The sequence below is a fragment of the Apteryx mantelli genome, chromosome 16 (genome assembly GCF_036417845.1).
Source record: "Apteryx mantelli isolate bAptMan1 chromosome 16, bAptMan1.hap1, whole genome shotgun sequence".
Lineage (NCBI taxonomy): Eukaryota > Metazoa > Chordata > Aves > Apterygiformes > Apterygidae > Apteryx > Apteryx mantelli.
The window spans coordinates 14,859,761-14,885,025 of record NC_089993.1 but is presented as its reverse complement, the minus strand read 5'-3'; the positions used below and the strand labels follow the sequence as shown (position 1 = coordinate 14,885,025).

At 38.3% G+C, this 25,265-nt stretch overlaps 1 protein-coding gene across 6 annotated transcripts in view; it reads left to right on the top strand.

The window, feature by feature from the left end:
• PRKAR1B (protein kinase cAMP-dependent type I regulatory subunit beta) overlaps positions 1-25,265 on the top strand; it is a 164,654-nt gene that overhangs the window by 44,200 nt on the left and 95,189 nt on the right. For all 6 annotated transcript variants that reach the window (XR_010885833.1, XM_067306406.1, XM_013950899.2 and 3 more), the window contains exons 5-6: positions 17,414-17,475; positions 18,215-18,261. Coding sequence is in view for 5 of the 6 variants with exons in the window: in XM_067306406.1 (XP_067162507.1) it covers positions 17,414-17,475; positions 18,215-18,261 (109 nt within the window). In the remaining variant the exon portion in view is untranslated. The remainder of the gene's footprint in view (positions 1-17,413; positions 17,476-18,214; positions 18,262-25,265) is intronic.

Genomic DNA, 25,265 nt, shown 5'->3' with positions numbered 1-25,265 from the left:
GATACTAGGAAAATTTCTAAAGCAGGTGAAATTAAACAGGCTTCAGATACATGGGAGATGAATTCTGAAAGCTACCAGTGGCAAAATGGGAGATTGTTTTTGAAGAACAACGTGTCTCATTCCTGACCCCACAACCTTCCATGCGAGCCAGGAGGAGAGCTCTGATGCCAGTCCAATAGGCATGCTCAGCAGATGTCCAAGTCTCTGTTTTATATCCAGTGATACTAAAGGTTGTTTATAAAGGCAAGTCGTTATTGTTTTGAGTGTTTGGCACTGCCTCTCATCTTCTAAAAGTTGAGAGGAACAAATCTGATGAGGTTTCCAGCTATTTCGTCTCAGTTATGAGAGTGGGCTGTCAGAAATCAGTGTGTCTTCTCTGATGGTTATCCTGCACTTGTTTTACTCTTCGTTGCCCTGTTAGGAAACACTTTTTTCTTGTCCTTGGGAATACAGTCTGAAAGGGCTCTCTTGAAACATTGAGTTCAGTCATCTGATACTGTAGAAAACCAAGTCACATTATCCCTTGGATAACCTAAATGAAGATATTTTTATATTCCCCAGTTTATTGGGCTACAGTTGTTGGAATGCTGCTACATAACACCACTGTTCCCATGGCAAGAGAGCATCTCCTTTCCAGATGAAATGTTTATATGTGTTGATTCTTCATGCCCTCGTTGTCCATTAGTTGAAACAGCTCTTTTTCAGCTCTGACATTTACACCTATCCTTGCCTCCCATCCCAGTGTATTTATACACTACAGTGATATCTTTTCTTCTACTTTATTTTACTACCATAAATAATTCAAACGCTTCTTATCTTCCCATATAAAAGATGGGGTCTCCATTTTGCTGATTATTCCAGAATACCTTTTTATACATCTCATTCATTCAAATGGATCTTCTTTTTTTTTGGTTTTGTTTTGTGCATAGATGAATAGAATTGTGCACAATATTGAAGTGAGATCATCCATAGAAGTATTTTTTACAATGGCATTAACACTTCCCTTGCTCTATTGGAAGTGACTCAGTTTATACTGATACTAGATGTTTTACCCTTTTTCCCAGCCTCTTGACAAGGGTGGCTTACAGTCATCCAGTGATTAAATAAATTCTCAGATTAAAGCAGAAATTGTTGTTATAACTTCCAACAGGCATGGCCACTCATGTTAGATTATTGAATTTCATTCTGGTTTTGTTACTGTACTCATCAAAAGCATCCAGTTTTTTTAGTCTTATATTCTTTGCAGTACCTCGCAACACAGCGTCTTCAGTTCTTAAGACTGGTCCTTGAAGTATTTTTATTAAAATTACCTCTGGTCTTGTTCTTCCACTTCCAATATAAACTGTTGCTAATCTCCCTTAAATCTTTGCCTTACACTCCTTCTAGTTCTTCCTCCTTTCCCATTTTAACCAGCAATTTATCTCACAGCACTAAACATACTTCTTTGAAGAACTGATTGATTTATTTTGTCTAGAATACAGTTATCTTACCAAATAAAGGGAATAAACAAATATTGCACTGTGTCTCATTTTCCAGTTACCTCTGTGACGTTCATTATTCTTTCCTTCAAAATTTGCTTTTAAGCTTTGCGTTATTGAGGTTAGGCTAATGGACAAGCTAGAGCTGCACAGGTTACCTTGGGATGACACGGATATAGAGCCATCAAAGGAGATGAACGAAGTGTATTTTAGTTCAGTCTTTTCTTTGTTAATTAATAAAGGGTCAGACATAGCAATACATTCATTAGTTCAAATCAGAAAAGCTATCCCTGCAGGAACCTTTCTGAACAAGAATTTCAGATTGTGGGGGTGTCCAACAGATTTAATTTTCAAATTCATGAAAACTAACTACTGGGCTATCTCCTCCTATAAATAATAGTGAGGTAGACATTATTTAAAAAAATCTCAGTTTAAATCTCTATTTCTAATTAGAAAATCAAACTGAATGAAGTTTGTGCTTCTCCACTTGTCACTCTCCAAGCAGGCCACTGAGTTACTTCTTTTCTTAAAATGTCGCCTGAAACTTTCCTCTTTATTTCCTCATAATTTTGTATTTTTTTAATTTTTAAATATTTGTGAAATAATTACCTGTGGAGTTCACCGTATGAAATATATATTGTATTGCATTAAGAATCCATAATGAACTCTTCACACCAGCCAAAAGAACTTAAATTCTAAGGGAAAATTTTGACACTCTTTCGAAATTTTATGGATGACATATTCTGAACACTGTGGTTGTTATCACTGTTCAGTCATAGTCCCTTTTGTGAGCGTCCTGACAGAGGAAAATATGTTGCAAGAAACAAGCCCTCCCTAATTTTTAGGACATCTGGTGACAGGCATGTTCTGGCCCTAGCTTCCACTCTGTGGAGACAGTAGCTCTTCAGCCTAGCGTTGCAAAGTTGTGCTTATTAAATAACTCTGTTTTGGCATTATATTTTCCTGTACGGGACTGTCCTGAAATTACCAGTGCTTCTGAAAACCCAAATGTGGATTTTTGGCTTCTAATTTTGAAAATCTTGGCTATGAGTTTTATACAGCAATTCTGTCTGTCGAGAGAACACTTAGCACGAGACCTCATCTGGCTCTAGAAGAGAGGCTGCAGAGGCCTTTTGTCTTTATGCTTGTCCGTTTATTATCTTCCTTCATGTTCCAGTTCTTGTACAGTTGAAAATCACTTTTCTTTGCAAGCTAAGAAATAAATCCTGCTTAAGAGTGCAACCATTCTGACATTCTTTGAATTACTAAGAACTTTCGTAAAATTTAATAAAATATAAAGTGCTCATATTAATGAGACTTCAGAGACTTCTCAAATATTTGGAACAATATTTCACGGCTTGTTTTGCAGTACTTCTGCAGAGGTCAACTGTGATACGATCACTGAAACCAGTGGCTATAATGTAGCCTTAGGAAACCTGTGTAAAAATAAACCACGTCACTTTGATAGAACAGAAGAGTAAACAGGAAATTAAGGCAGAACTATCCCACAGAAAACCAATGACATAAGAGACGCCATTAAAACAAATAATATAAATGAGCCTGAGACAGCTATAAGGTGTATAAAGTGATTAATGTCTGTGGTGACAAGTCGGAGGCATAGAAGTAGATTAAAGATTAAGTTAGAGGTAACAGTGCTAACAGGCCTTTTCCTGTCCAGCAGTTCTAATTGTTCTTGCTTCCTGCAAATTCGGTCGACAGCACTGTATATGCAGCCCTGCATTCTGCCCTCAGAGCTGTCAGACCGGTAGATGAATGAAATTTTTTAAAAGGACTTTGTTCTGTCTTTTCTTCCTTTTTTTTTTTCCTTCCCTGTTCTTTTTGTTATCCACTGGGTGCATAGGAAAAAATCAGAAGTAGTGTGTAAGCTGCCCCTTTTGAGCTTAGACAGTGTCCTCCAGTGGGACAGTAGGTGTATGTTGTTCTAAAGGCCTTCACGCAGCCCAGGGTGGTAAAGTTTGCAGAGTGGAGGCCACCAGGAGGCACAGGTAAGGATTGCACATTTCTCTCATTTGCCTTTCTGAAACAATTGCTTAAAGAACAAGAAAAACCTATAGTATCAAAAAAGCCTGGTCTCTTGAACCATTAGGGCTTAGTTGTAGCATATCTACTACCTTATTTGCAGAAGGTTTTAACACTTGACCTGAAAAGTCAACAAAGGAATCACCATCTCCCATCTTAATAAATTAAGTTCTATCCTCTCTAATCACTTCCTACAAACAGACAAAGTCATCTGTTTCCTTTTGGCTTAGATCTTGTATACTGTTTGGAGGAAGAAGGTCTACTTTTGTCAGCACCCCTGTTAAATTTATTTGCTTTTCTAGTTCAAGGAAAAAGCCTATAACTCTGAAAGTCATCCAATGCTTTTGTTTATTTATTTTTTTCGGTTTGATTGATAAGTCTTTGTTCTCAGCACACACAAAATTGACCACAACTACAATGGAAGCAGAAGCGTGCTCTTATTAAAACACTTCCAGAATATCCACGTGTCCCCTTCCTGTGCTTGTCTCCTGTAGGAAGAAACTTGACCTTAGATGAAGCCATACTGAATTCAGGAGTGCTATGTGCAAATGATTTTGATGCTCTGTCAAAATCAGTCCGTAAAATGTTTCTTGCTGATAAGTCGTTGAGTTTTTTCTAGAGCTGGATGATTATTCAGGTTAGTTTGCTGTATATAACACTACTTCTTTCTCAAGCAAAGATGGAAAGGGGGCAGCTGTCCACTAAGACACTTAGGGGTCCTGACTTCCCTTTGTGTCTTAGAAACATTTCACCTAGCTCATGGAGCAAAGAGAATCACTTGGAGAAGCAGTAATGTTGCTCTTCGATATCATCAGTGCTGACGTATCCAAATGGTTGCATCCAGTACTGGGTCATAATTGTCATTGCTTCTTTCTAACATAGTTAAGAAATTACACTTTAAAAATGATGCTGATCATTTTTCCAAATAATTCATGTAAATATATGTAGATACACTTGTGTGTATACACACACACACATATATATTTAGTATTTAATGTTTCATAGGCCATCAAGATTTATTGTCCTTGGTAGTAAATATTGACCTTGGATTTATCTCAGTCAGTGTTTACCTCTTAGGCCAATAAATCTTGAGGTTCACCTTAACAGAAGTCAATATCTGCTTAGTGTTCTGCTCCATCATTAATATAAATATTTTAGTGACCTTTGCATGTATTAGTCTATTTTTTAAAGTCAACCTAATGTTACAAATCTTATGGCACATTGTTAGTTTGTTTTTCAGATACGTTTATTCATTTAAGGATTTTTTAATAATCTCTGATGTTACTGGAGCGTGTGCTATGGCAGAAAGTTTGCAGTACCTTTTTCTAAGGGAATCTCTGGAATGTGAGTGTACATTACTATTTAAAATAGGTAGGGAAGTGACCCATAGTATCAGAGTGTATATTTGACTGTGTGGTTCATCATACATTTATCTCCTAGCAGGATATACGCGTTACTTTGATAGCTTGTTCTTTTCTGAAAAGATAGACACTGCTCTTTTTTCAAGACTTTCTTTGTCTGAGAAATCTTTCTGAGACCAAGTGTTTGCTTTTCTGTATCTTTCACTGAGTTTAGGGTTAGCGGGGACCTTTAGACCACCTAGTCTGACCTTTTTATCTCCTGCCATTTTTATCTCCTCTATTTAAGAAAAACTTTTTGCCTTCTTCCTCCTTCCCTCTCTTTTGACCATCCCCAACATGAAATTTGTGTTCTTATTTAGGGTTTCTTTTTAAGTTACATTTGATTTGGCATGGTTGCCCTTTGCACAGAGTTGGGAATTTACCAGTCTAGATACAAACTGCAGTGTCCCAAAGTTTAGAGTTTGGCTTTGAGTCTCTTTAGAGAGCGATAAACAAGCACAAACATTGCCCTTTGCTGCCTCCAAGTTGGCCATGGTGTATAATTAGACATAAGCATTGCATCTAAATATTATCCCAAGCTATTTGGTCGTGGAGTCTCTTAGTAGCGCCAAAAGTAAGATGCAAAGTGGGCTCTAGCAGCCTACGACCTAGTGGCCCTTTCTGTGTCCACGAGGAACATGCAAAGGAAGCTTGCAAGCTGTGTCCACAAGTCTCAAAACCTTGTCTTTTCCGTAAAGCAGCCCAAAGGCAAGATTTTACAGGATCCAGTTACTTAATTCAGGCACTGAGCTCAAAATTTTCCTTGTTATTATTACTGCATCACAAAGCGCATATATAATACTCTCGATTACATGTCACTTCACAAGCGTAGATAAAAGAGACATTCTTTGTCCCGGAATGCTCACACTCTAAATTCTTGATTCTACAAACCCGTTTTCATTAAATTATTCCTTTTATTACAAGTATGAGCGGTGACTGTTCACTTGGATGAAAGCTTGCAGGGTTAGACCCTTTGTGAGTCTGTAGAAAATGTACTGTGAATGTGGAGAGATTTCTGTTATTCATTACAAAGGTGCACAATCAGGCTGCAGGGGTAAATGGTTTGAAAATGTTATGCTGTGGAGAATTCTGATCCCTGTCACATGAAACAGCAGAAATGTCAGACTGTGGACTTGCATGAATATTCCTTGACGAGAACCAAATACAAGGAATTAGTTGTTCTCTTGTCCAACTTATTCTTTTTAATTGGATTTATTCTAACTGGACTTCAGTATAGAGATTTCTGCTCCATTTCTCAATTGTATTTTGGAATTTCGTATCAACACAAATAGAGCTTGTTTGTCCCACATTAAAAAATGTATTTAAATCAATGGAGATACATTGCTTAAAGAGTGAGCAAAATCTTCTTTTGACTATTTTTTGAACCTAACCTGAATCAGTTCCTTCCTTGTTTACAGACCCTATTTTCAGGCACCTTTGTTGAAGCAGTTCATACCAGTGTATCCAGTTAGGATTCAAGGGTCTGTTTGGAAGAATTATGCACGGTGATTTTTTCCATCATTGCTTTATATTCAGAAATAAAAGTCAAAGCTGTGTTTGTGTTGAGATAGTCTGGTTCGGCCATATGTATCAAGTCTTCAGGAGAAGGAATTGCGAAGCATTTGTTCTCCCTAAAATTAACATTTAGAGGGATTTGTATGCTACAGGCGGTATTATAGTTGGTTTGTGTGTGAGGCCTGAGAGAGCAAGCACAGCACTTGGCTCCTTTTTGTGGGGCATGCCTCTAAGTCAGACTGAAGAGCAGCTTACTGTTGTCAACATTTGATTCATAGAGTTGTGTAAATGGGCAAAAAATTCCTTTCTGTCATGCCAGAGGCCAAATTAAACAGAAATCTGTGTACTGGGAGGGTTATTTAGTTGTGAGGAAGCAACATGACTTGTATGATAATGCATTTGTGCAAGTTTTTGCAATTTGTTTTGCACTGAGTTTTTGTCCTGTTTTACGTAATGCCATAAAATACAATTCTTCCTGCTGAGAAACTGCCGTAAACATGGAATCAGCAGTAAGGCAAACACAGAGTTAGCGGAGACAAGCCAAAAGGTGTATAAACACTGTACACGGTAAGGGTGACCAAAAATGTCTGCGTTAATACTGTTCTACCAGCCTGCCTGAAGAATCCTTCCAGTTCAAAGAGGCATTTAAAAAATGCACTGCAGATATGCAGTAAGGCATATACAATAGCGCTCTTTCCCCTCGCTCGTCCTAGCAATGCTAATGAAAGCCCAGCATAGTTGAGATTTATGGATTTGCTATCACTGTGGAAAGATAAAGTAGACCAGCGCACATTAAATTGCAGAATCTCAAATTGGACAGCCTTTGTTTTTTCATGTTTGCAGTGGAATGCAAAAGAAACAGAATTAGATTAGTGACATGTTTACTAGGCAGATTTTTAAAACACGGCAAGCTGATAGTAAATTAGTGCTCCGAGGTTAGAAGTAGCAGGTGTTCCTGCCAGTAATATTACTGGGTGTCTTCAAGATTACTTTGATGTACATTTTAGTGGTTAGTGAACATTCTGAAAGAAAATTACTAAGAAGGATGGAACAAAGTAATATAATTGTGTCTGAATTTATTTTTATGTATAAATGAAGAAAGTGTGCCCTTAGGTCTGTATTTGTACATTCTATAGATTAAAAGAGCTCTTCATGCTTAAAAAAGTCCCGTTCATTCAAATCTCTCCAAATACGGAACACTTGAGAAAAATGCATGTATCATCGATCTAATTGATCTCGATTTTCTTGTTCTTTGAATTAGTGACGCTGTAAAAAAATGAAGCTGCCTAATTGTGATATTTTGCTAAAAACCTCCTACAAAAGATGTATTTATTGTCTAGGGAAATTTTATCTCTAGTTCGTTTTCTATTGTAAAAGATTCTATCTCAGAAATGCTGTGAATCAGAGATGAAGGGGAGTAATGATAAACTTAGGGAAAACCTAAGGAAAATGTGTGGGTGTAGGAGTTTGCACATGTCTGTGAGCCATAATAGATATGCAAATATAAAATCAAGTGCTTGTGGACATGTGGTTTTGTGTCAAGCGTGGATTTTATTCATTAGCTATTTAACACTAGATTTACACAGTTTTAAAAAATACTTCCAACTCCCTCTAGATAACCTTTATCAGCTATGTTATAATGATTTCAATTACCGATCCAATTATGAACCAAATTGCATCCTACCGACCAACACGGGATAAAATGTTTTTATCGTATGCAGCTGTTTGATATCTCCAGGTGTGGGAGAACACAACAAGGATGGAAATTAATTAAGCGAGATGTGGGAGATGGTTGCAACCGTACATTAGGCGCGTGTCAGCCAAGGGAGACCCGTGTCAAGCGCTGGCTGAGTAGTTGCAGCACGCGTTTCTCCGACGTGCATGAGGCATGCTGCTGGGAGACTCGGTGGCCACAACTCCGCAGCGGCTTGGCTTCACTCACCGATCGCTTCCAAGCTTTTACGGTGGCACACGTATCGGTACACATATTACATAAATTAGCATAGGAATTTCCTGATATCAAAAATGGTTTTACATGAAGCTGATAAAAACCCCTTCCAACTGCATTTATATTTAGCGTATAATCGCTAATTCTTGCAATATTCTGCTTTTTATGTTAACGGCAAGGGCTACTTGGCACAGAAAGGAAAAGATACTAACTTAATACCTGATGCTTCTTATCTTTTATCTATTTCTGTGCTGATATAGTTGCCAGGCACTGATGCTGTCTTGTGGCACTCAAGCCTTTCTTTTAGGTGCAGAAGTTATAGTCATAAAAATAGTGCGTAGGAGCAGTAAGTATATGATTTGAAGGAACGATCGCAATTATCAAATACAATTTAATTTCACATACTTATAGAGAACTGTTAGAAGTGAATCTAGCACAGAGTACAAAAAAGTAAAATAAAAGACACTAATTAAAATAAATGAAAACTGTGTTCCTGCCTAAGTTCCTACGAGCTCAAGTAATAGTTTGTTCATGGGCATGCTCTGAATAGGAAAATTGCATGAATAGTTAGAATAAATCTCCCTCTGTCAATAGGTTGCTCATCATAGAGTTGCAAGAAAATAGAAATATGTATCATTTCTTTCTCATGAGAGAATGTCCTCTCCATCTCAATCTCAAAGGCCAAACAAACAATGCTGTTAGTGGTGTGGGGGAGTTATTTCTCTTTACTGCTTCTCTTTACTGTTCATGTGAAAAATAGGGTAATGTGCATAGTATGTCTTTGTTCATATTTACTTATATACATGTGAAGTATAATTTATCATAGTTCCTTATTTAAACTAATGTCCTACACCCCTGTATAGGGATATCTCTAGGGATGTATGTCCCTGTATCCCTATGTTAAGCATTTACTCCATGAGATAAGAGAGCAGGGCATTTTGTATCTATAACTGCAAACATCTGGGCGCACTTTAAATCTCAGCAGGTACTAATATATTTTCAAAGAATTATAGATGTAGTAACCATGAAATTGGGAAATATTGAATAGCCATCTGTATCAGTGCCATTTTCAAAGGGCTTCTTTAACTGTATTACCTGAACACAAAAGTAAGGATGATGAATAGCATATAGTAACTCTCTGGCTTAATTGGGATAGTCCAGAAGAGGGAGCTTGAAATTAAAAAGTGAATAGATTTTAAAGAAGAATAAATTGTTCAAATATGGCAACTTTGTTATGGTCACCCTTCATCATTGCTGGGATTTGCTTCATGTTAATAACAACAGAGGTTTGGTTTTGAGATGATAATTATTTTTATGTTGTGTTTCTGTCCCACCTGAAACAAATTTCTGTCAGCTGTTAAAATACTTACTTCTTGTTGTTGTTTTGGTGTCCGTCATTTCTTTTCTAGAATGTTTGAGAAAGAGACAAGTAATTAATTGTGTGGTGGGGGTTACCTGAAGAAAATGTAGATCATATGTACTCATCTGGGACTTACAGGACTGTCTTTCTCGTCAGTTGGCTGAAATATACTGACCTCGTTTTGGTTGCAGTAGAGGTGAATTTTGTGATTTTTTTTTGTCTAAAGTATGTGCTTTTTCATGGCGATAAGCATTTCCCCAGGTCCCTTGGAGAATGCTGATGCATACAAACAATGGCTTTGATTTTGTTACAATGCCCTTCTGTGCTTCTGGTGAGAATGGATTGGGAGCCTTCTCAAAATAAAAGCTTCCGTATATTATGCCTGCAGCAATTTTGTATCCTTATAGTATATAACCTCCATAAATGTCTCTGGCTTTACATTAGAATCCTATATGTACTGGCTAGGGAAAGAGTTTCTAATCATTACCCTTTACTTAATAAATCACAAAGAAGCCTGCGCAGTCTAGTATGAACATTCCTCTGCGTGTATTTATATGTATATTTGTCCATCACCATGTAGAAAGTGTATTTTCTTGCACCAAGTTTTGTTTCTTTGTTTCTTTGGTGGTTTTTGTTTTGTTTTTCTTTGGGCATTTAATTTTTTTCTCCATCTTGAATCTTAGGTCCAAGATCAAAATCTTGAGAATGTTTAAAAACTGAAAAGAAACAAATAGATATGATTAAATGAATGGTCATTTTACACTGTCTTATTTTGATTTTAACATTTTAGTAAGAAACTCAATTTCGAAACAATTTCATAGTGAAAAGTAGATCCTCTGAAAATATCACAGTAGGACATTTAGATGGTTCTGAAACTTTAAAAAACATTTTGAATGGGAAATGACATCAGCCACTTTCCACAGAAACATTCAGTTCCAGTGAACTGGAATTTTTCTGCAGAAAAATATGTTGTTACCAAATTTCTAAGCAAGGCCTTCTCATAAGCCCTGAATTTTTTGATGAGAAGTGATACTAGCGGTGGGAAGTCAGGGTACAGTCTTTTGCAATTATTTATGCAGAAGTGCATGCATCATCATGCAGGCACACACGTATTCTCTGTGCATTATGCATGGGGTTTCCTCCAGCTGCCTCCAGACTCATGCTGCCCTGCCTGTACGCGCTCTGATCCCAACCATTGACTTGTAGATGTGTAAAGAGCCTGTAAAGTAAATTGATGCTATGATTATAAAATTTCATTCAGTTCATTCAGTGTAATAATTTTTGAACCTGTAAAAGGAGTTCATAAAACAATAAAAATGGAAATTCTTCACAGAAATAAAAGAAGATAATTTTTATTTCTTTCTGTTTCCTGTGCCTGTTAGTTATGTGGACTTGTGACTTAAGAAATGCTATGGAATTAGACATGGACTTCAATTTTAACCGAATGTGTTTTCATGTCCAATTTCAAAGACTTATATGGTCATTATAGTAAAATTAATATATGTCTTAATTGTAATAATGACTAAACATTGGCTATTACAATGAAGTAATTATGTGTTCCCAATTGTTAATAGCTTTTTATGTTGCTATAATGAATTTGTTGCTGTCCTAACAGGAAGAAAATTAATGGAAGGAGCTGCATAATGTTTTCATTTGGGTTTCAGCATTGACTCTCTTTTTTATGTACCATGACACCACGTATTTGATTATAGTAATTGCAAGCTGTGGGCCTTTAATTTTAAGTGCCTCTTAGAAGGAATATTTTTTTTTCCCTGTGTGTGAAGTATTGCTTTTATTTTCAGTACTCAGTAAATAATAGTAATTGTTTCTCTGTGGTTTTGGTGTTGTACATCAGCAGTGACATGCAACATGCTTAGGAACAGTATAAATTGAAGCCTTATGCTTAGATGGTGTGCACCACATTGCATAGACCCTCACATTTTATTCACTGATAAAGTACTGTATTTATTCCTTTATTACATGGATGTTAATTGAACCCAGTTTTATGTCTTAAATTCTGTGCTCTTCATCCTTAGAGGGCAGGAAAAAACAGTTGCTAGAACAGTTGTTAGAAAGTTTTTACCTCTTCAGGAAATAAATCATAAGAAAATCTTAGATATACAAGTGAAGAAACCTCCCCTGTTAAAACTTCAGAAATCTTAAAGCAGTACCCAGCTGTAAGAGTTACAGCTAAAGAAAGGTGGAGCTGCTGTCAACGCTGTTCGCTAAACTTTCAGGGTATGCAAATGAGAGGGGTTTAAAACACTGCAGTCCTCAGGCTAAGGCAGCCCTACTCCGAGAAAATGTCGCATGTCTTTTGTTGAATTATGTCAGAACAGCTATGTACCTTTTAAACCCACTCTCAACAGTCCAGGGGGTTTTGTCAGAGAGAGAGCAAACCCAGGAGAAGTCTGCGCAGGACGCATACGGAAGGCTTTCTGAGTTTGCCTGCGCGGTGAAATTGCTCTGATGGAACTCTGACAAATTATAACCTGCAGGTACAACAAGGATTTTCCATTTTTGTCTAACACATATACATTTTGTCTATTCCATTTTTCCTTTCCTGCAATGCATTCAGCACGGCAAGGGCTGGAAAGAAATCTGATTGTGAAACTGATAAATTGTCTTACATAGTTTCCCTATTTTGGCCATTGCCATGGTCTGGTTCGGAAAGTGCTTGGAATCCTCGTTCTCTCGCTTTGTTTTAACAAGCTTGTTCTCGGTTGCCCATTGCCAGTACTGTATTACCTACAGCGCACATAATTTTTTTTGTCTATCTCATATCCTGCGTTGACTCCAAACAGCCTCAGTGTAAAAGCAGATGAGATGATTTATTTTTATCATTCACTTTTTCTCGTGAGAAAGAGAACCTCTTGGGCCTGCCTTTTCTACTAACTTCTTCTTAGCATAGTCATTTACATCTTGGCAAACCGGGGATATAAAATGCTGCTGAATCAAATCTGTGAAGTATTTCATCTTTATTTTGCAATCACCGTGACAGATCCTTTGCTGGTATAAATAGCTGCAGTCTCATTGATTGGAGTTTTCCCTCTTTGCACGAAAAGGGAATTGGCTCAGCCCGTACAGGTGTCAAGCAGTCATACAAATGACAGACAACAGAGATCAGACCCTACGATTTCAGGTCTGATTTGAGTTGTTTGCAGTTCTGCACACTTCAGGAAGACACTTTACATGTTAAAACTTGCTGTGAGTCTTTGATATCTTTGACCTTTAAAAAAAAAATCTTTTCAATTTTGATATTCTCTAAGAAGACAGATGGTATTTTTTGATGGAATAGATAGAGATTTCATGTCTAAACATATTTCATGGTTTCCCTTTGTTGGACTAGTTAACTGTTCCGTGCGATCTGTGCTGCTCACAATCTTTTCTTGTAATTTGTTTTTGGATGATAATAGCAAAAAATTAAAAAGAATTAAATCTCTGTGGAAAACATTAGGAATAGAATCCTGCTAGCCTCTCTGGAACCAAATGTGAAAATTCATGTACACACAGTCCCACCTGCAGCAATAGTTCCAGGTAAAAATTGTCCTTGATACCTTCTGATTGGAACAAATGTTTGGCTCCAAGGGCCACAAGCAACCAGACCCCACCTCCTCTGGAAATAGATAGGGAGGCTGTGAAAAAATTGCGGAGCATATCAAAAGTTTTCCTCCTGGAGAAGGTGAGAAAGAGTCCTCCAAGCACTGATGCTGCACCCGGGAAGTGCTGGGTGCACCCAGTGCACCTCTCTGAACTGTGGCCATGTGAAATGACTGCTGAAATACCTGCACTGATGCCCCATGTTCTTCTTTCATCACCTGAATAAGTCCTCTGGAAACATGGCAAATGATATGTTTTCACTTGAACAAAATAAGGAAATCCCTGTTTGCGATTTTCATTACAGCACAATAATAAAAACCCTGGCAAAAAATCAAACCCTTTCCATGTCAATTCGGTACGCAGCATTGCTAGCACAGTTGGTGTTAACAGTTATGTAGCTGGTGTAGAGGCAGAAGACAGAGACTGCTTATGTTCTTGGTGGTGCAGCTCAAATAGAGAAGATGAAATCATGGTAGTTCAACATTGGGTGAAGACTTAAATAGCGATTTTCTGGCTTTCTGTTTACATTGTAGTAAAACCTGCCTGTGCTTGACAAGATTTTGGTTGTTAGGAATGTGTATGTGTGTCCATGCGTGATTATTCGTATGTGGCGTACCTTCAAAAACAACAAATACAACTGTCTACTTTAGTGGAAGTGTAGGAGAGCTTGGCTACACTCTTTCCTTTATGGTTTTACCTTAATAGTCGGAGGATTGTTTTGAATGACTTTGAAACATAAACAGGTGAATGGTTCAGGATAAAAGAAACCAGATAGGCCGTATTTTTGGCCCTGGTTATATTATTTATGCCTTTGGTGAGTACCACTGATTTTACTTAACTCATTCAGTATTTAACACCTTACTTGTTTTCTCTACTTAGTACAGACCCAGGACAATTGGTGAACTGAATATGGAACATGAGACATTTATTGGGGAAGGGAAAAAATTGTTTGCTTATTGTAATTTCAGATTTTGGCTTGGCTGGATCAAGAACAATTTTTTCAAATTTTCAACATATTTTGGCATGTTGATCCTTGGGACTTTTTTTTGCATTTATTTTTGACACTACAAATAAAGGCAATACAAAAAATTTCAAAGTAGATTCTATTCTTAATCTGAATTAAATCAAAAGCCAAATTTCATATGGGGACATTAAGCATTTGGTTCATTAGGAGATGATAATTTCTAGAAGGGTGGTTTTCTTTGGTGGCATTCTGAGTGTCCCAGTTTTTGGCTGCCAGACTTGTAGGCTGAGAAGCTTCGAGGCTGCATGCTGATCCATATCATCGAAGATCTGAGTCTGTTTAACGAATCTCAAATTAGCATCCAAAAGCAGAAACACTCCAACTCATTAAGCACAGTGAGAGATCTAGGCCTAATCATATAAATTAAGAACAATAGTTCCATAATAGAAAAGAAGCATGACTACATGTTTCCAGTGGCAGTCATGATACTATTGGTCACTTATATTTCTGTATCAACAATATGCTCTTGTTTCTCTTTGGAAATGTAAATCAACATCACCATGAGTTTGCATGTGTGTATGTTTATATGTGTTTTAGGCTAATGTCTGATGACATGTCTTTCAAAGGTCTCTTAAAAATCCAGGGCTTGGTCTAATAAGATGAAGACTTCACTGAAACACGTTGCATATGTGATGCTGAGAGGCAGCAGAATATTAGTGTAAATCTGCTATTTCTGAAAATAGACTTTTGAAGGTTTTAATTTATGAGTTTTAAAGTGTTTTTTGATAAAAGTAAAAAGTGTTGTAGAAATCAGATACAAAACATTTTGGAGGAGGGTGCAGTGCTATACATAATTTATTGGGCACTCTTTGTACAGTCAATTGTTAAGTTATAAATAAAATACAACCTTAAAACAAAGATTTGCTGACATTGTGGGTACTTATTTCCTCTGTATTTCTATTCCAAAAAAAGTTTCCAAGTTTGAACAAACAGTCACATTTTGGTCTGGTTATTGATATTCACAGTGTCATTTCTATTTTTGGATGTATCACATTGAAGACTATTCTGCGCCACGGAAAATGCCTTTTCCTCCAGTAAATGTTCCATAGGCTGCAGAACTATTCTTAAAGCACTGCAAAGTGCCTAGGCACAGCAAAGGGGAAATCACAGGGAAGCAAATGAGGCTCTGTGATACCAAATTGTCAGGTCCCCGTGCTCCTGAAGAACCGTTCGACTTGCCTCATTGACGTAAGGTCCCTCAGTGACTGTGCTAGCTCAGCACCTAACATCGTGGCTCTTTCCTCCCTCACATCTGGATCTCAGCTCCTGTTCCTTTAGGTTAAGGGCACTGAGTGTTGGCACAGGAACCAGCTCTGCAACCTGCAGCAAACTCATGCTTGTTTTCTGCCAACAGAGAACTACCTCGAACTGGAGAAATTCTGAACTCATTTAGGCTCATTTAAAATGAGCTTAGTGGATGCAAGAATGCAGTCCATATACTTTCAGAATAATTTATTATAGGTCTTTGCATCGCTACTCAGGATGGGGTGAGAAAGAGGTCTCCTTAGAAGCTCTGAGTAAGCTTTTTACCAGTGGCAGAGATATTTCCTGAGTGTAGGTAGAGATAACACATGGTGGGCCTGATGAAACAGCAGAAGCAAAACATACTCTCCTAATGTAAGTCATGGGCTAAGTATCACTCCAGAGCAGCAGGAGGTGCCTGGTTTCAAATCCCCTAGTTCTCCTGCAGGTGGTACTGACACAGAGCTGTGTTGCTCTGTCTCAGCCCGAGGAGCAGAAAGATTTTGGCTGCTTAGGCAAAAAAGACACAACCAGTTTGAACTTATGAGTGAAGCGTTTCCCAGAACTGAGCCTGAGTAAATTCTGGAACAGCTGAACAGGAAATAAGCTAATAAAGGGATTTTAGAATATGCATTTCCCATATAAGGTGCTGTAAAATGGGCTCATTGCTGATCTCCTGGTTATTTTGATGAAAATTTTAGTTTCCGTCACTGTTTGAACTCGTTTATAATTATGAGGAATTTGCTCCATTTTACATCCCAGACTGAAGCATTTCATCTCGCCTGTATCAAAGGTGGCCCACGAATGGACCATTCCTAGACCAGACCAGGGAAGGGACTAGTTCTGGTTCTGCCTTGCTGCCTTTTGTTTGTGTTGGGGAGCTATTTCCTTTCGCCCTTAATGCTGATGCACAGGAAGGGGAAGAGAGGTGGGGAGAGGCAGGCTCAGTACAGTGCATGCTTCTCAGAATCGGTTCCCCCAAACCTGGTGTGGGGAAAGGAAGCCCTGGCTCCAGGGAGCCTGCTGTCTCCCTCAATAAACAAAGGACTGGATTTGGGCAAGTTGCCCAAAGTGTTGGTGCAGGGTGCATTCTCGCCCTTACTGCTCTGCCTGGCCTTTTAAGGATATGTGACAGTATGCTTAAGAGCACAGTAAGGTGTATAATTCAGCAATGATTAATGAGTACAAGGCTGTTCTGTAGCTTTAGTGTTTCTGTAGCATTGGTCAAATTCCCTTCTCACTAGTAACTCCCTAAAGTCTAACTAAGATTTTCAGAGCTTGGCCTCCCATCCTCTGCACTGTAAGTGTAACCTCTTGCCAGCTCTTATGCTACGTTAATTTAGAGTCATCTACCTTTCCAAATGTACTCTGCATTGTGGAACAGGTTTTGCTTGTAAATGTGAGGCCAGATGTTCAGAAGAGTAAAGCTCCCGTTTAGGCATCCAGCAATTACTGCTGTGACACATACTGATTGCATCTGAAAATCTGAAATCTGTCTGTTTAGACAATAAAATATTCAAGCTGGCTAGTTTGTGCAGTGCTATAAGAAGTGGCCTATATGCATATAATTCAGGAGTTCTTTCAAAATAGCATGCACTGAATCACTGTCTCACTTAGTTTTAAACCACAGATTGTGCCAAACTAGTTATTTTGATTTTGTGCCAAGCAGGGGCTTACTTTGCAGTCACAACTAACATTTTCCTTTTCTTTTTCTGCAAAATCTGTTAATGAAGACTTAATGAAACAATGAATGCAGGTCTAAGAAATAAATCTGATTCATTAACAAATGTTTTTTTTCTTTTCCAGTGACATATTTGATGCCATGTTCCCCGTTACACACATTGCAGGAGAAACAGTCATACAACAGGGTAATTTTTCCCCTCGTTTTTTTTCCTTGCATGTTTACTAAGATTGTACAATTCACTTGTCTCCATCTGAGATTTCATCCTCTTTGCTTAATGAGAAGAATGACCATATTCCAGAAGCTTGTAAGTGTACAGCTATATCATAAGTTCGTTGATGCAAGGACTGTCTTTTGCTATACATTTGCAGAGGCGTTGGTACATCACCAGGGTTTTGTAGCGCTACAATTAGCCAAATGAATACGCTTCTATTTAAAAATGTTCATTTCTTAAGTTAAGCTACTCAGCAAGTAAAGCACAGTTCAGAATGAGTAAGGGTGGCACAGCCTTGCTGGGAGTAATTAGAGATGGAAAATATTTCTCTGGTTGTTGGGAATATTCAACACCTCCTGCTGTATCACAGTTATCACACTTGGCAACTTACCTGCATGCCTGCAGCATGTTGTGGAGGACTTCATTGTCCCCAGGGTTTATTAAAGCCTCTTGTGTGTTTACACTGAACCAAATGTTGAATCAATCAAAAGAGATAAATTAATGCAATTGAAAGATATTAATAGGAATAAATCATAGTGATATTTTTATTTATGAAGGAAAACAGGCAAGGACGTTTAAGAAAATGAATCCCCTTTTAATTAATCAGGTGTACAAACCTGTGCAAATATGTACAGAAAATTAAATATGGAGACAGGAAATTACAGTTTAGCAGACCTTCAGGAAACAATCATCATTTACATTTTGCTTCTAGGTGACGAGGGAGACAACTTCTATGTGATTGACCAAGGCGAGGTGGATGTAAGTTTTTATTCACTTCATTTGGAAACATGCATTTGCCTTTTAAAAAGTATACTTTTACAGTCTGGTATTTATTCTGAATCTGCATGGTAAATTTTTCTGCTCATGATACTGGCATACAGCTTGATTCTGGCAATATTCTGTGGTTCTGTCTCCGTTGTTCTTGAAACAGATTTCACAGGATTGGTCTCATTAGTTGGCCTTTGTTGTGTTAAGTCATTTGTGCATAATTTTGTAATTGGCATGTTTTACATCGTAGCTTATTCCAAGCAGGAAAATACGGTATCAAAACCAAGCAAATGACATTATCTTTAGAAGCCCAACCACACCTGAAGGTGTGCAGTCTTTGGCAGAGCAGGCCACCATGCTGGAATGCACCTGAGGGTTCAGATGAACCATAAGGAAAATATTTTCTTTAATCAGCTAGCTTAGCTCATGTGCATTTTTTTTCAAATTGAGATACAGCCTCAGGCAGCTAGTTTCATTTTAGAAACCTTAATTTGCTTTTGAAATTAGGTTCACGTATATGAACAATGCAGCATATTAAGAAAGCAAGGATTATTATAAGTATAAAGTGAACTGTTAGACCACAAAATGTTTACAGGAGTTTGTGGTGGTTTAATCAGCAAGTCTTTGAAAAGAAGCTTCCTTCTGAACCTGCCTTCCAATTCCTAATCTATTCACGTCTTATCATTTTCTTATTGTATGGAACTGACCCTTTTTGCAGTTTCCTGTGGCACTCATTTTTTTGCAGTTTCCTGTGGTTCTCATTTGACTGAATCCTCTAGAAATCATGCCTTGTATATCCACAACTGTCAGGTAGGTTGGGTTTGCTCATTAGCAGTGTTGGCATTCAGGCACCCAGATGCGTTTTGTTTGGAGTATTTAAAGAAGAAAGTGATTTATTTTAAATCCAGGCAGGAGGCATACAGTTATTTTAGTGAAAAGTTATTTTTTTAGAAGTCTGTTTGTGTCAGGAGACCATCTAATTGGTATTGTTGGGATTTGAGAAACCTCACTTGCTGCCTCTGCTTCTGGAAGTTGCTTCTCAGGAAATCCGCCTGACTCATTGTTCCTATCAAGCATACCTCTCAATAGCAAACATTGCCACATCGGCAGTGCCAGAAAATAAAAGGGCAATATTTATAGAACAGTGCTAAAATTCAGGCTTAAAATAATTTGTTCGAGCCCAATACTGAGTTTAATGACTTCACTGGCTTTGAATCAGATCCGCAGACATACGCAAATGCACATATTGAAGTTATAGATTAATCCTCTTTAAAAATAATCTGTTCTTGCTTGGACCCTTTAGGAAAGTATTCTTCAATGTTTGTCTCAGGGACGGGGGCGGGGGGTCTGAATGACATCAGAAAATGGTCTGCAAAACTCTTGCAATTAGTTGCAAAAAAGAAATCTGCCATATGTACGTATCCCTCTTAAACACACAGTACTGACCAAATGAGGAAAATAAATGCCCAGGATCCAGCCAGCTTTGCGTCTGCTTGCAAAACTGTTGCACAAGATGGTTTATGGATTTTCTCTAACTGGTGGTTGCCAGCAGTGACCAAGGTGGCCTTGGCTCTGCAGAAGTTGAGAAGCACTTCTTTACAGTACCAGTTGCTGTATTCTCTGTCAGGTAAAAGGGCATCTTAGTTTCCTTTCCAGGTATGTCCTGTCATCTGTCTCAGAGGTCCCTTTACTACATCATGTAAGTGGTGTATCAGAGGTTTTCCTTGTTTTTTAATGGAAGGTTGAAATTGTTTTGTAAATAAGTGTGACCACAGATAGGCCAAGAAGAGACATGTGTCCAGATCATTTTTTGTTAATGGTCTCTTTAGTTCATGAAGGTCTTATTCTGAATAATCTTATATTTGGTTCCCAGGAAGTTTCAAGGGCCTTGGAGGTTTCTGAGATAGAATTTGGGATAAAATTGAAAAAATTACCACAGTAACTAAGTGGCTTCAGTCCCAATGCAGTGCAATTACATGTAGGCTCTGAAGCTGCATAGATATTTTTGAAAATTTTATCTCAAGCCCCTGATTTGATAAGGTACCTAAGCGCCGGTCTGCCCTTAAGCAAGTGAATAATTCTGTTGCCTTCAGTGGGACTCATATGTTTAAAGTTAACTGATCCCATGAGTACTTTCCTGAACAGAGACAGGCTCACTCACTGTTTTGATGAACGAAGATCAAAGTGCACAGCTTTGTTTTACACTGTTAGAGTTGAAGGCAGAATTTTTCTTTGCATTCTAAAGAGTTTGCAGTCCTCCAGCCAGGTATGTATGATACAGGCTGTTTTGCAGCCCTCCCTCTTATACGTGTTTCCTGGCTAGTCTAGGAGATTTGCAACAGGAGATTTTCTAGGGAATAAATGAAGCTGCTTATAATAGCTGTGATTCTCTGAATAGATCATAAATTCACTTTCACAAGCATCCTCAACCCCAGTTCCCCTAGTAGCCGAAATCAGCTTGTACCTGTTAGGAAAATGGTCAGAATGGGCAGATGGACAGTAATAACGTCATCCTGACGCTTCTCAGGTATGTGTACAGGCGCTTCTTAGCCGTGGGCTGTGGGACAAGTACATCCTAACAGGGCTTAGGAGATGCCATTTTGATTGAGCATATTCCAGTGACAGCCAAACCTCCCAACCCTGTAAGCTGCATGCAGAAGTCTGCATGTGGCCAGCTCTCATAATGCCGCCTCTGACCCCCCCTTCCTTCATTCGGTTGCACCTTACCACTGTTGTCCCCATCTGTTCAGCCGGATATTCTCTCCTCCCTAAGCCTATCCTACATCTTCAGCCAAAAAACACACTGAATTCATTTACAAGGTGCTGTGGAAGGGACAAGAAATCCAGCAGCAATTTACTGCGCTTCAGCTACCCCATGGTAACTACAGAAATTACCTGTGGCGCCTGTGGTACCTCCCTGTGCTGCGAAACATGCAGGGAAGGGAGCCTTTTTTCCCCTCCCTGCACAAAATCTGGACCAGGGCACTCAGTGCCGTGGCTCGTGCACAGTAACTTGCTTCTATATAAAGCAGCAGCTTCCAGATCCCATAGGTGTGCGCTATCACACTATATATGGTGCTCCCCAAAACAAAGTTCTTCCACTTTCTGGGCAGCAGTGCTAAAATCCTTATTGTCTGAAGAAAATCCAGGCTGCTAGTAAGTGAGCTGCAGTTCATTTAAGCCTTGCCAGATACCTTTTTGGCATGCTTCCACACTTCTCCAAGAAAAAGAGCTGCTTGGAGAGTAGACAATTGACCCCGAGACTTAAAGCCTCAAGCCATTTTCTGCCTAGTTCAGCTGGTGTTGGCATATGCGTTGAGGCCTTTTAACCCCTGGCCACGCTATCTACTTTCATCATTTTTGTGATCTGCACAGAAGTGGCAGATATAACAGGACTGTGGATTTAAGGAGCAATTTACTCTGAGAACATCATGACTGATAAACAACCAGGTTTTCCATACGCATGCAAAGATGCACGTAAAGGAGATGGCGATTGCCATCATAAAATTTCCATCCCCTGAAAGAAAGTCAGGGCAGAACAAAAAAAAAATCCATCAACCAAGCAACCAAAAACAAACCAACAACAAAATCAGAATAACGAAAGTAGCATGCAGTGTTTTGAGTAAAACAAACAAACGACCCCCCCACACACACACACATGTAATCACGTGTTATTTACTGTTAGAGCATTGGAATAGATGCCCCAAAGAACAAGTAAGAGGTTTCTGATGATTTCCCTTAGAAATAATCTGGGTCAAATTTTAAGTACAATTTAATAATATGTTCTTAAATATAATAACATTTTATCTTCAGTGTTCACACTTGCTTAGGGTATAAATAAGCACTGTTAGCATATCCATGACATAAAGGAACTGTACATTTACCAGTTATCGCTACAGACAGCAAAATAAGATACAATACCATTCATTTGGCAAGCACACTGCCCAGCTCAACATGAACCATGGGCTAAGGGAGAAAAGCACAAATTTTCATATGTAAAGGAGGGTTTTATTAATATCACTTCCCTCTGGCAGGGATGAAGATTTGCAGGTATTTGGCAACTGATGTGAAGTCAATCAAAATGGCCATCCATGGAGGTGCTGGTAGCCCTGTTACCTGACTTTAAAGAAATCAAAGTGTCCTCAAAGAAAGCACAAGCTGTAGGGGTTGACCAAGAAAGGTTCTTGACTGCTGGCTGTTATTTTCAGAGACTTTCTTTAGGGCAGCTGGTCATCTGCCTTGTGTAGTCGCTCAGCTGAAAGGGGAGTAAGCCATCACCTCGCTGATTTGCACTACTTCCCAGGCCGCCACTGGTGAGGAGGAGATCAGGAGGAGGTAGGTCTGGGAGCAACCTGGGTTTGTTCCCCTCGTACACTGGGTACTACAAGCCAGGTGCGGTTTAGTCCCTGGCCAAAGCAAACAATGGTGTGGAAGGGACGTTATAGCACTATCAGTCACAGCCTTCCTCCTTGGCTGCTTAGGGGCAGCACGGTAATAGATCGTCACTTGTTGGAGGAGAATCATTACCTCATGGTTTGGCCCTGCCTATGGATAAAGTTTATACTAGGTAGATAATGGCTTGAGGTTTTATGTCTCAGAGGTCAATCGTCTACCGGAAGCTTTTCTGCTCAGAGAAATGTGAACGTATGCCAAAAAGTATCTGGCAAAGCTTAAATTATAGTGTCCAGTAAAGATGTTGAAAGTACCTGCTAAAGTATGTGTCTTGCAAAAATCTCTAATCCATATTTCTAAATATAAAAATGACTTCCTGTTTATTATTTTAATCTTATAACCTCACATTTTTTTACTTTAAAAAGCAGTGTCAACTACTCTTTTAAAACAGATGTATTTTTTTTTAGACTCAACAACTTCCTATTCTATTTAATATCACAGCACCTCTTTCTGCAGGCATTTTCAGGTTTCCTTCTTGTAAAACAATAGCAGCCAAAATATAGCATGCTGAAAATCAACATTAAAACGTTTCAGCATTTTTTTCTTAAATAACTTATGTGTTTACTGTATTGAGTTATATTTGGAACTCTAAATCAATATTGTGGACAATAGATTATCTTCTGATTGTAGGTCAGATCTCTTTGAAGCCCTTAATTGTATATACAGATTGTCTAGTTTGTATAAACAAAATGAATATTACATAGTGGTTTTTGTGAAGAATAGTGCTGGATTTTGAAACTAGTTCTGTTTTACTGTTAGTTTCCATAGGTTGCTTTTCGTTTGAGTTCCTCCATCATTAATATTCTTCCTGGGTGACACCTTTCTAATTTCAGAAGGATGCTTTTGGAAATTTTAAACAGAAATTTTTAAATTTTGTTGTTTTCATCTTTGAATTTTTAAGGATTCTTAAGATAGTATAAATATATTAGCTTGAAGACTAAGAAAATACTGGCTGTATTTGAGAAAGTTACCCACATATAAATACCCTTCGTGTCTAAGACTTGTTTATTTTTCCAAGAAGAAATAAGTCTCATCTTCATTTTTGGATAACAAATATTAAGGCTTGACAAGACACAAAGCACAAATTATTACAAACAGATCCCAGGGAGGGGAGGAGATTTAAGATCTGAAAGTTGCAATGCCTGGAACAAATTATATTGTCCGTGTAGATCACAGAGTGTCAGCAAAAAATGCTAAAAGTTAACTTGAAAACAGCAATACAAAATTAAAGACTCAGTAAAAGTAAATTCACTCCTATGAGGCACAGAGTTTTATGATCATATCCTCCTTGCTAAGTAAATTAGTTATATATTACTGTTAGTGGTAAGATTACATTTTGCTTCTCTAGACAACACGAAGATGAATGAGGCCAAGACGCATTCCTAGTACATTGAGCACTGTGTGACTCATTGCATTTTCTCTCGCAATTAGCACATATGTATATCACAGGCTATGAGGGAAGGAATTGCTGATGTTTGTAGATTTTTCCCATTTGCCTCCTAAAAAACTAACAAAGTGAACAAAGTTGTGTGATTTTTAAGCCCACAAAAATTGCAGTGCTTGTACTAAATGATGGAAATCGGTGGAAATCTAGAGTACTTCCGATGTGTGGAAAGTAGCAGGTTCTGGTCTCTTTAGTCCCCTTTGTATTTGGGCATCGGCAGTTACACGTTCCTCTTCAGCTGCATGAAAGAAGAAGGATCCAACTCTCATGCAGCTGTGATCAGCAGTTCAAGTAACACCTAGGAATAATTCAGTGCATACTGGCTACTTTGGTTAGGGTTCACGGATGCCTAAAACTGCATAAGCCAAAACCTCAGCCCAGTATTTTGGGGGATAAAGGAGATCTTCTGAGCTGCTGCCATATAACATTGGCTTTCATAAGCGGCTCTCAGCCTAAAATAGCTTTACTTCCCACACCTTACAAATAGAGCTACTTTCCATTCTCCTTTTTTAAAAAAAAAAAAAAAAAAACTGTTTTAAAAGGAATCACAGTGGGGCTGAACTCTCTGCTAAAGGGCAGAATGGCATTGTAATATATCATCAATGTACTTTAACACCATCATGAAGACAAAAGTTTATTGTTGACTTAGGCTATTCCCGATAATGAGGTACAATGGCTTTCCTCTTAAAAAAAAAAAAAAAAAAGAATAGTTATTTGTATGCTGTTTTGTTTTTTGAAGATTGGTATTGGAAATAGCATTTTTATTGGGGGAGTGAACGCTGCCCCCGAAGACTGTCAGATCACTGATTTGGTTTCACTTCAGAGAACTTTAAACCTGACACACCTAGGGTGGGAGAAGGACCATTTGCATAAACTGTTTACAGGCTACACGTCAAGCATGTTTTGGGGAGTCTTTTCAAGTGAGATAGTAAAAATAAAGATGTCTTGGAGCAGTTTAGTAGTAGCCTCTCTTTATAACAACCATGCAGCAATAAATGTCTGTCCTTTACTTGCTCCACCTTGAGTTTCACCAGCTTAATTCCTCTCTCTGAGCTGCAGTCATATAACATACTACTTTAACACGAAATATCACCATATT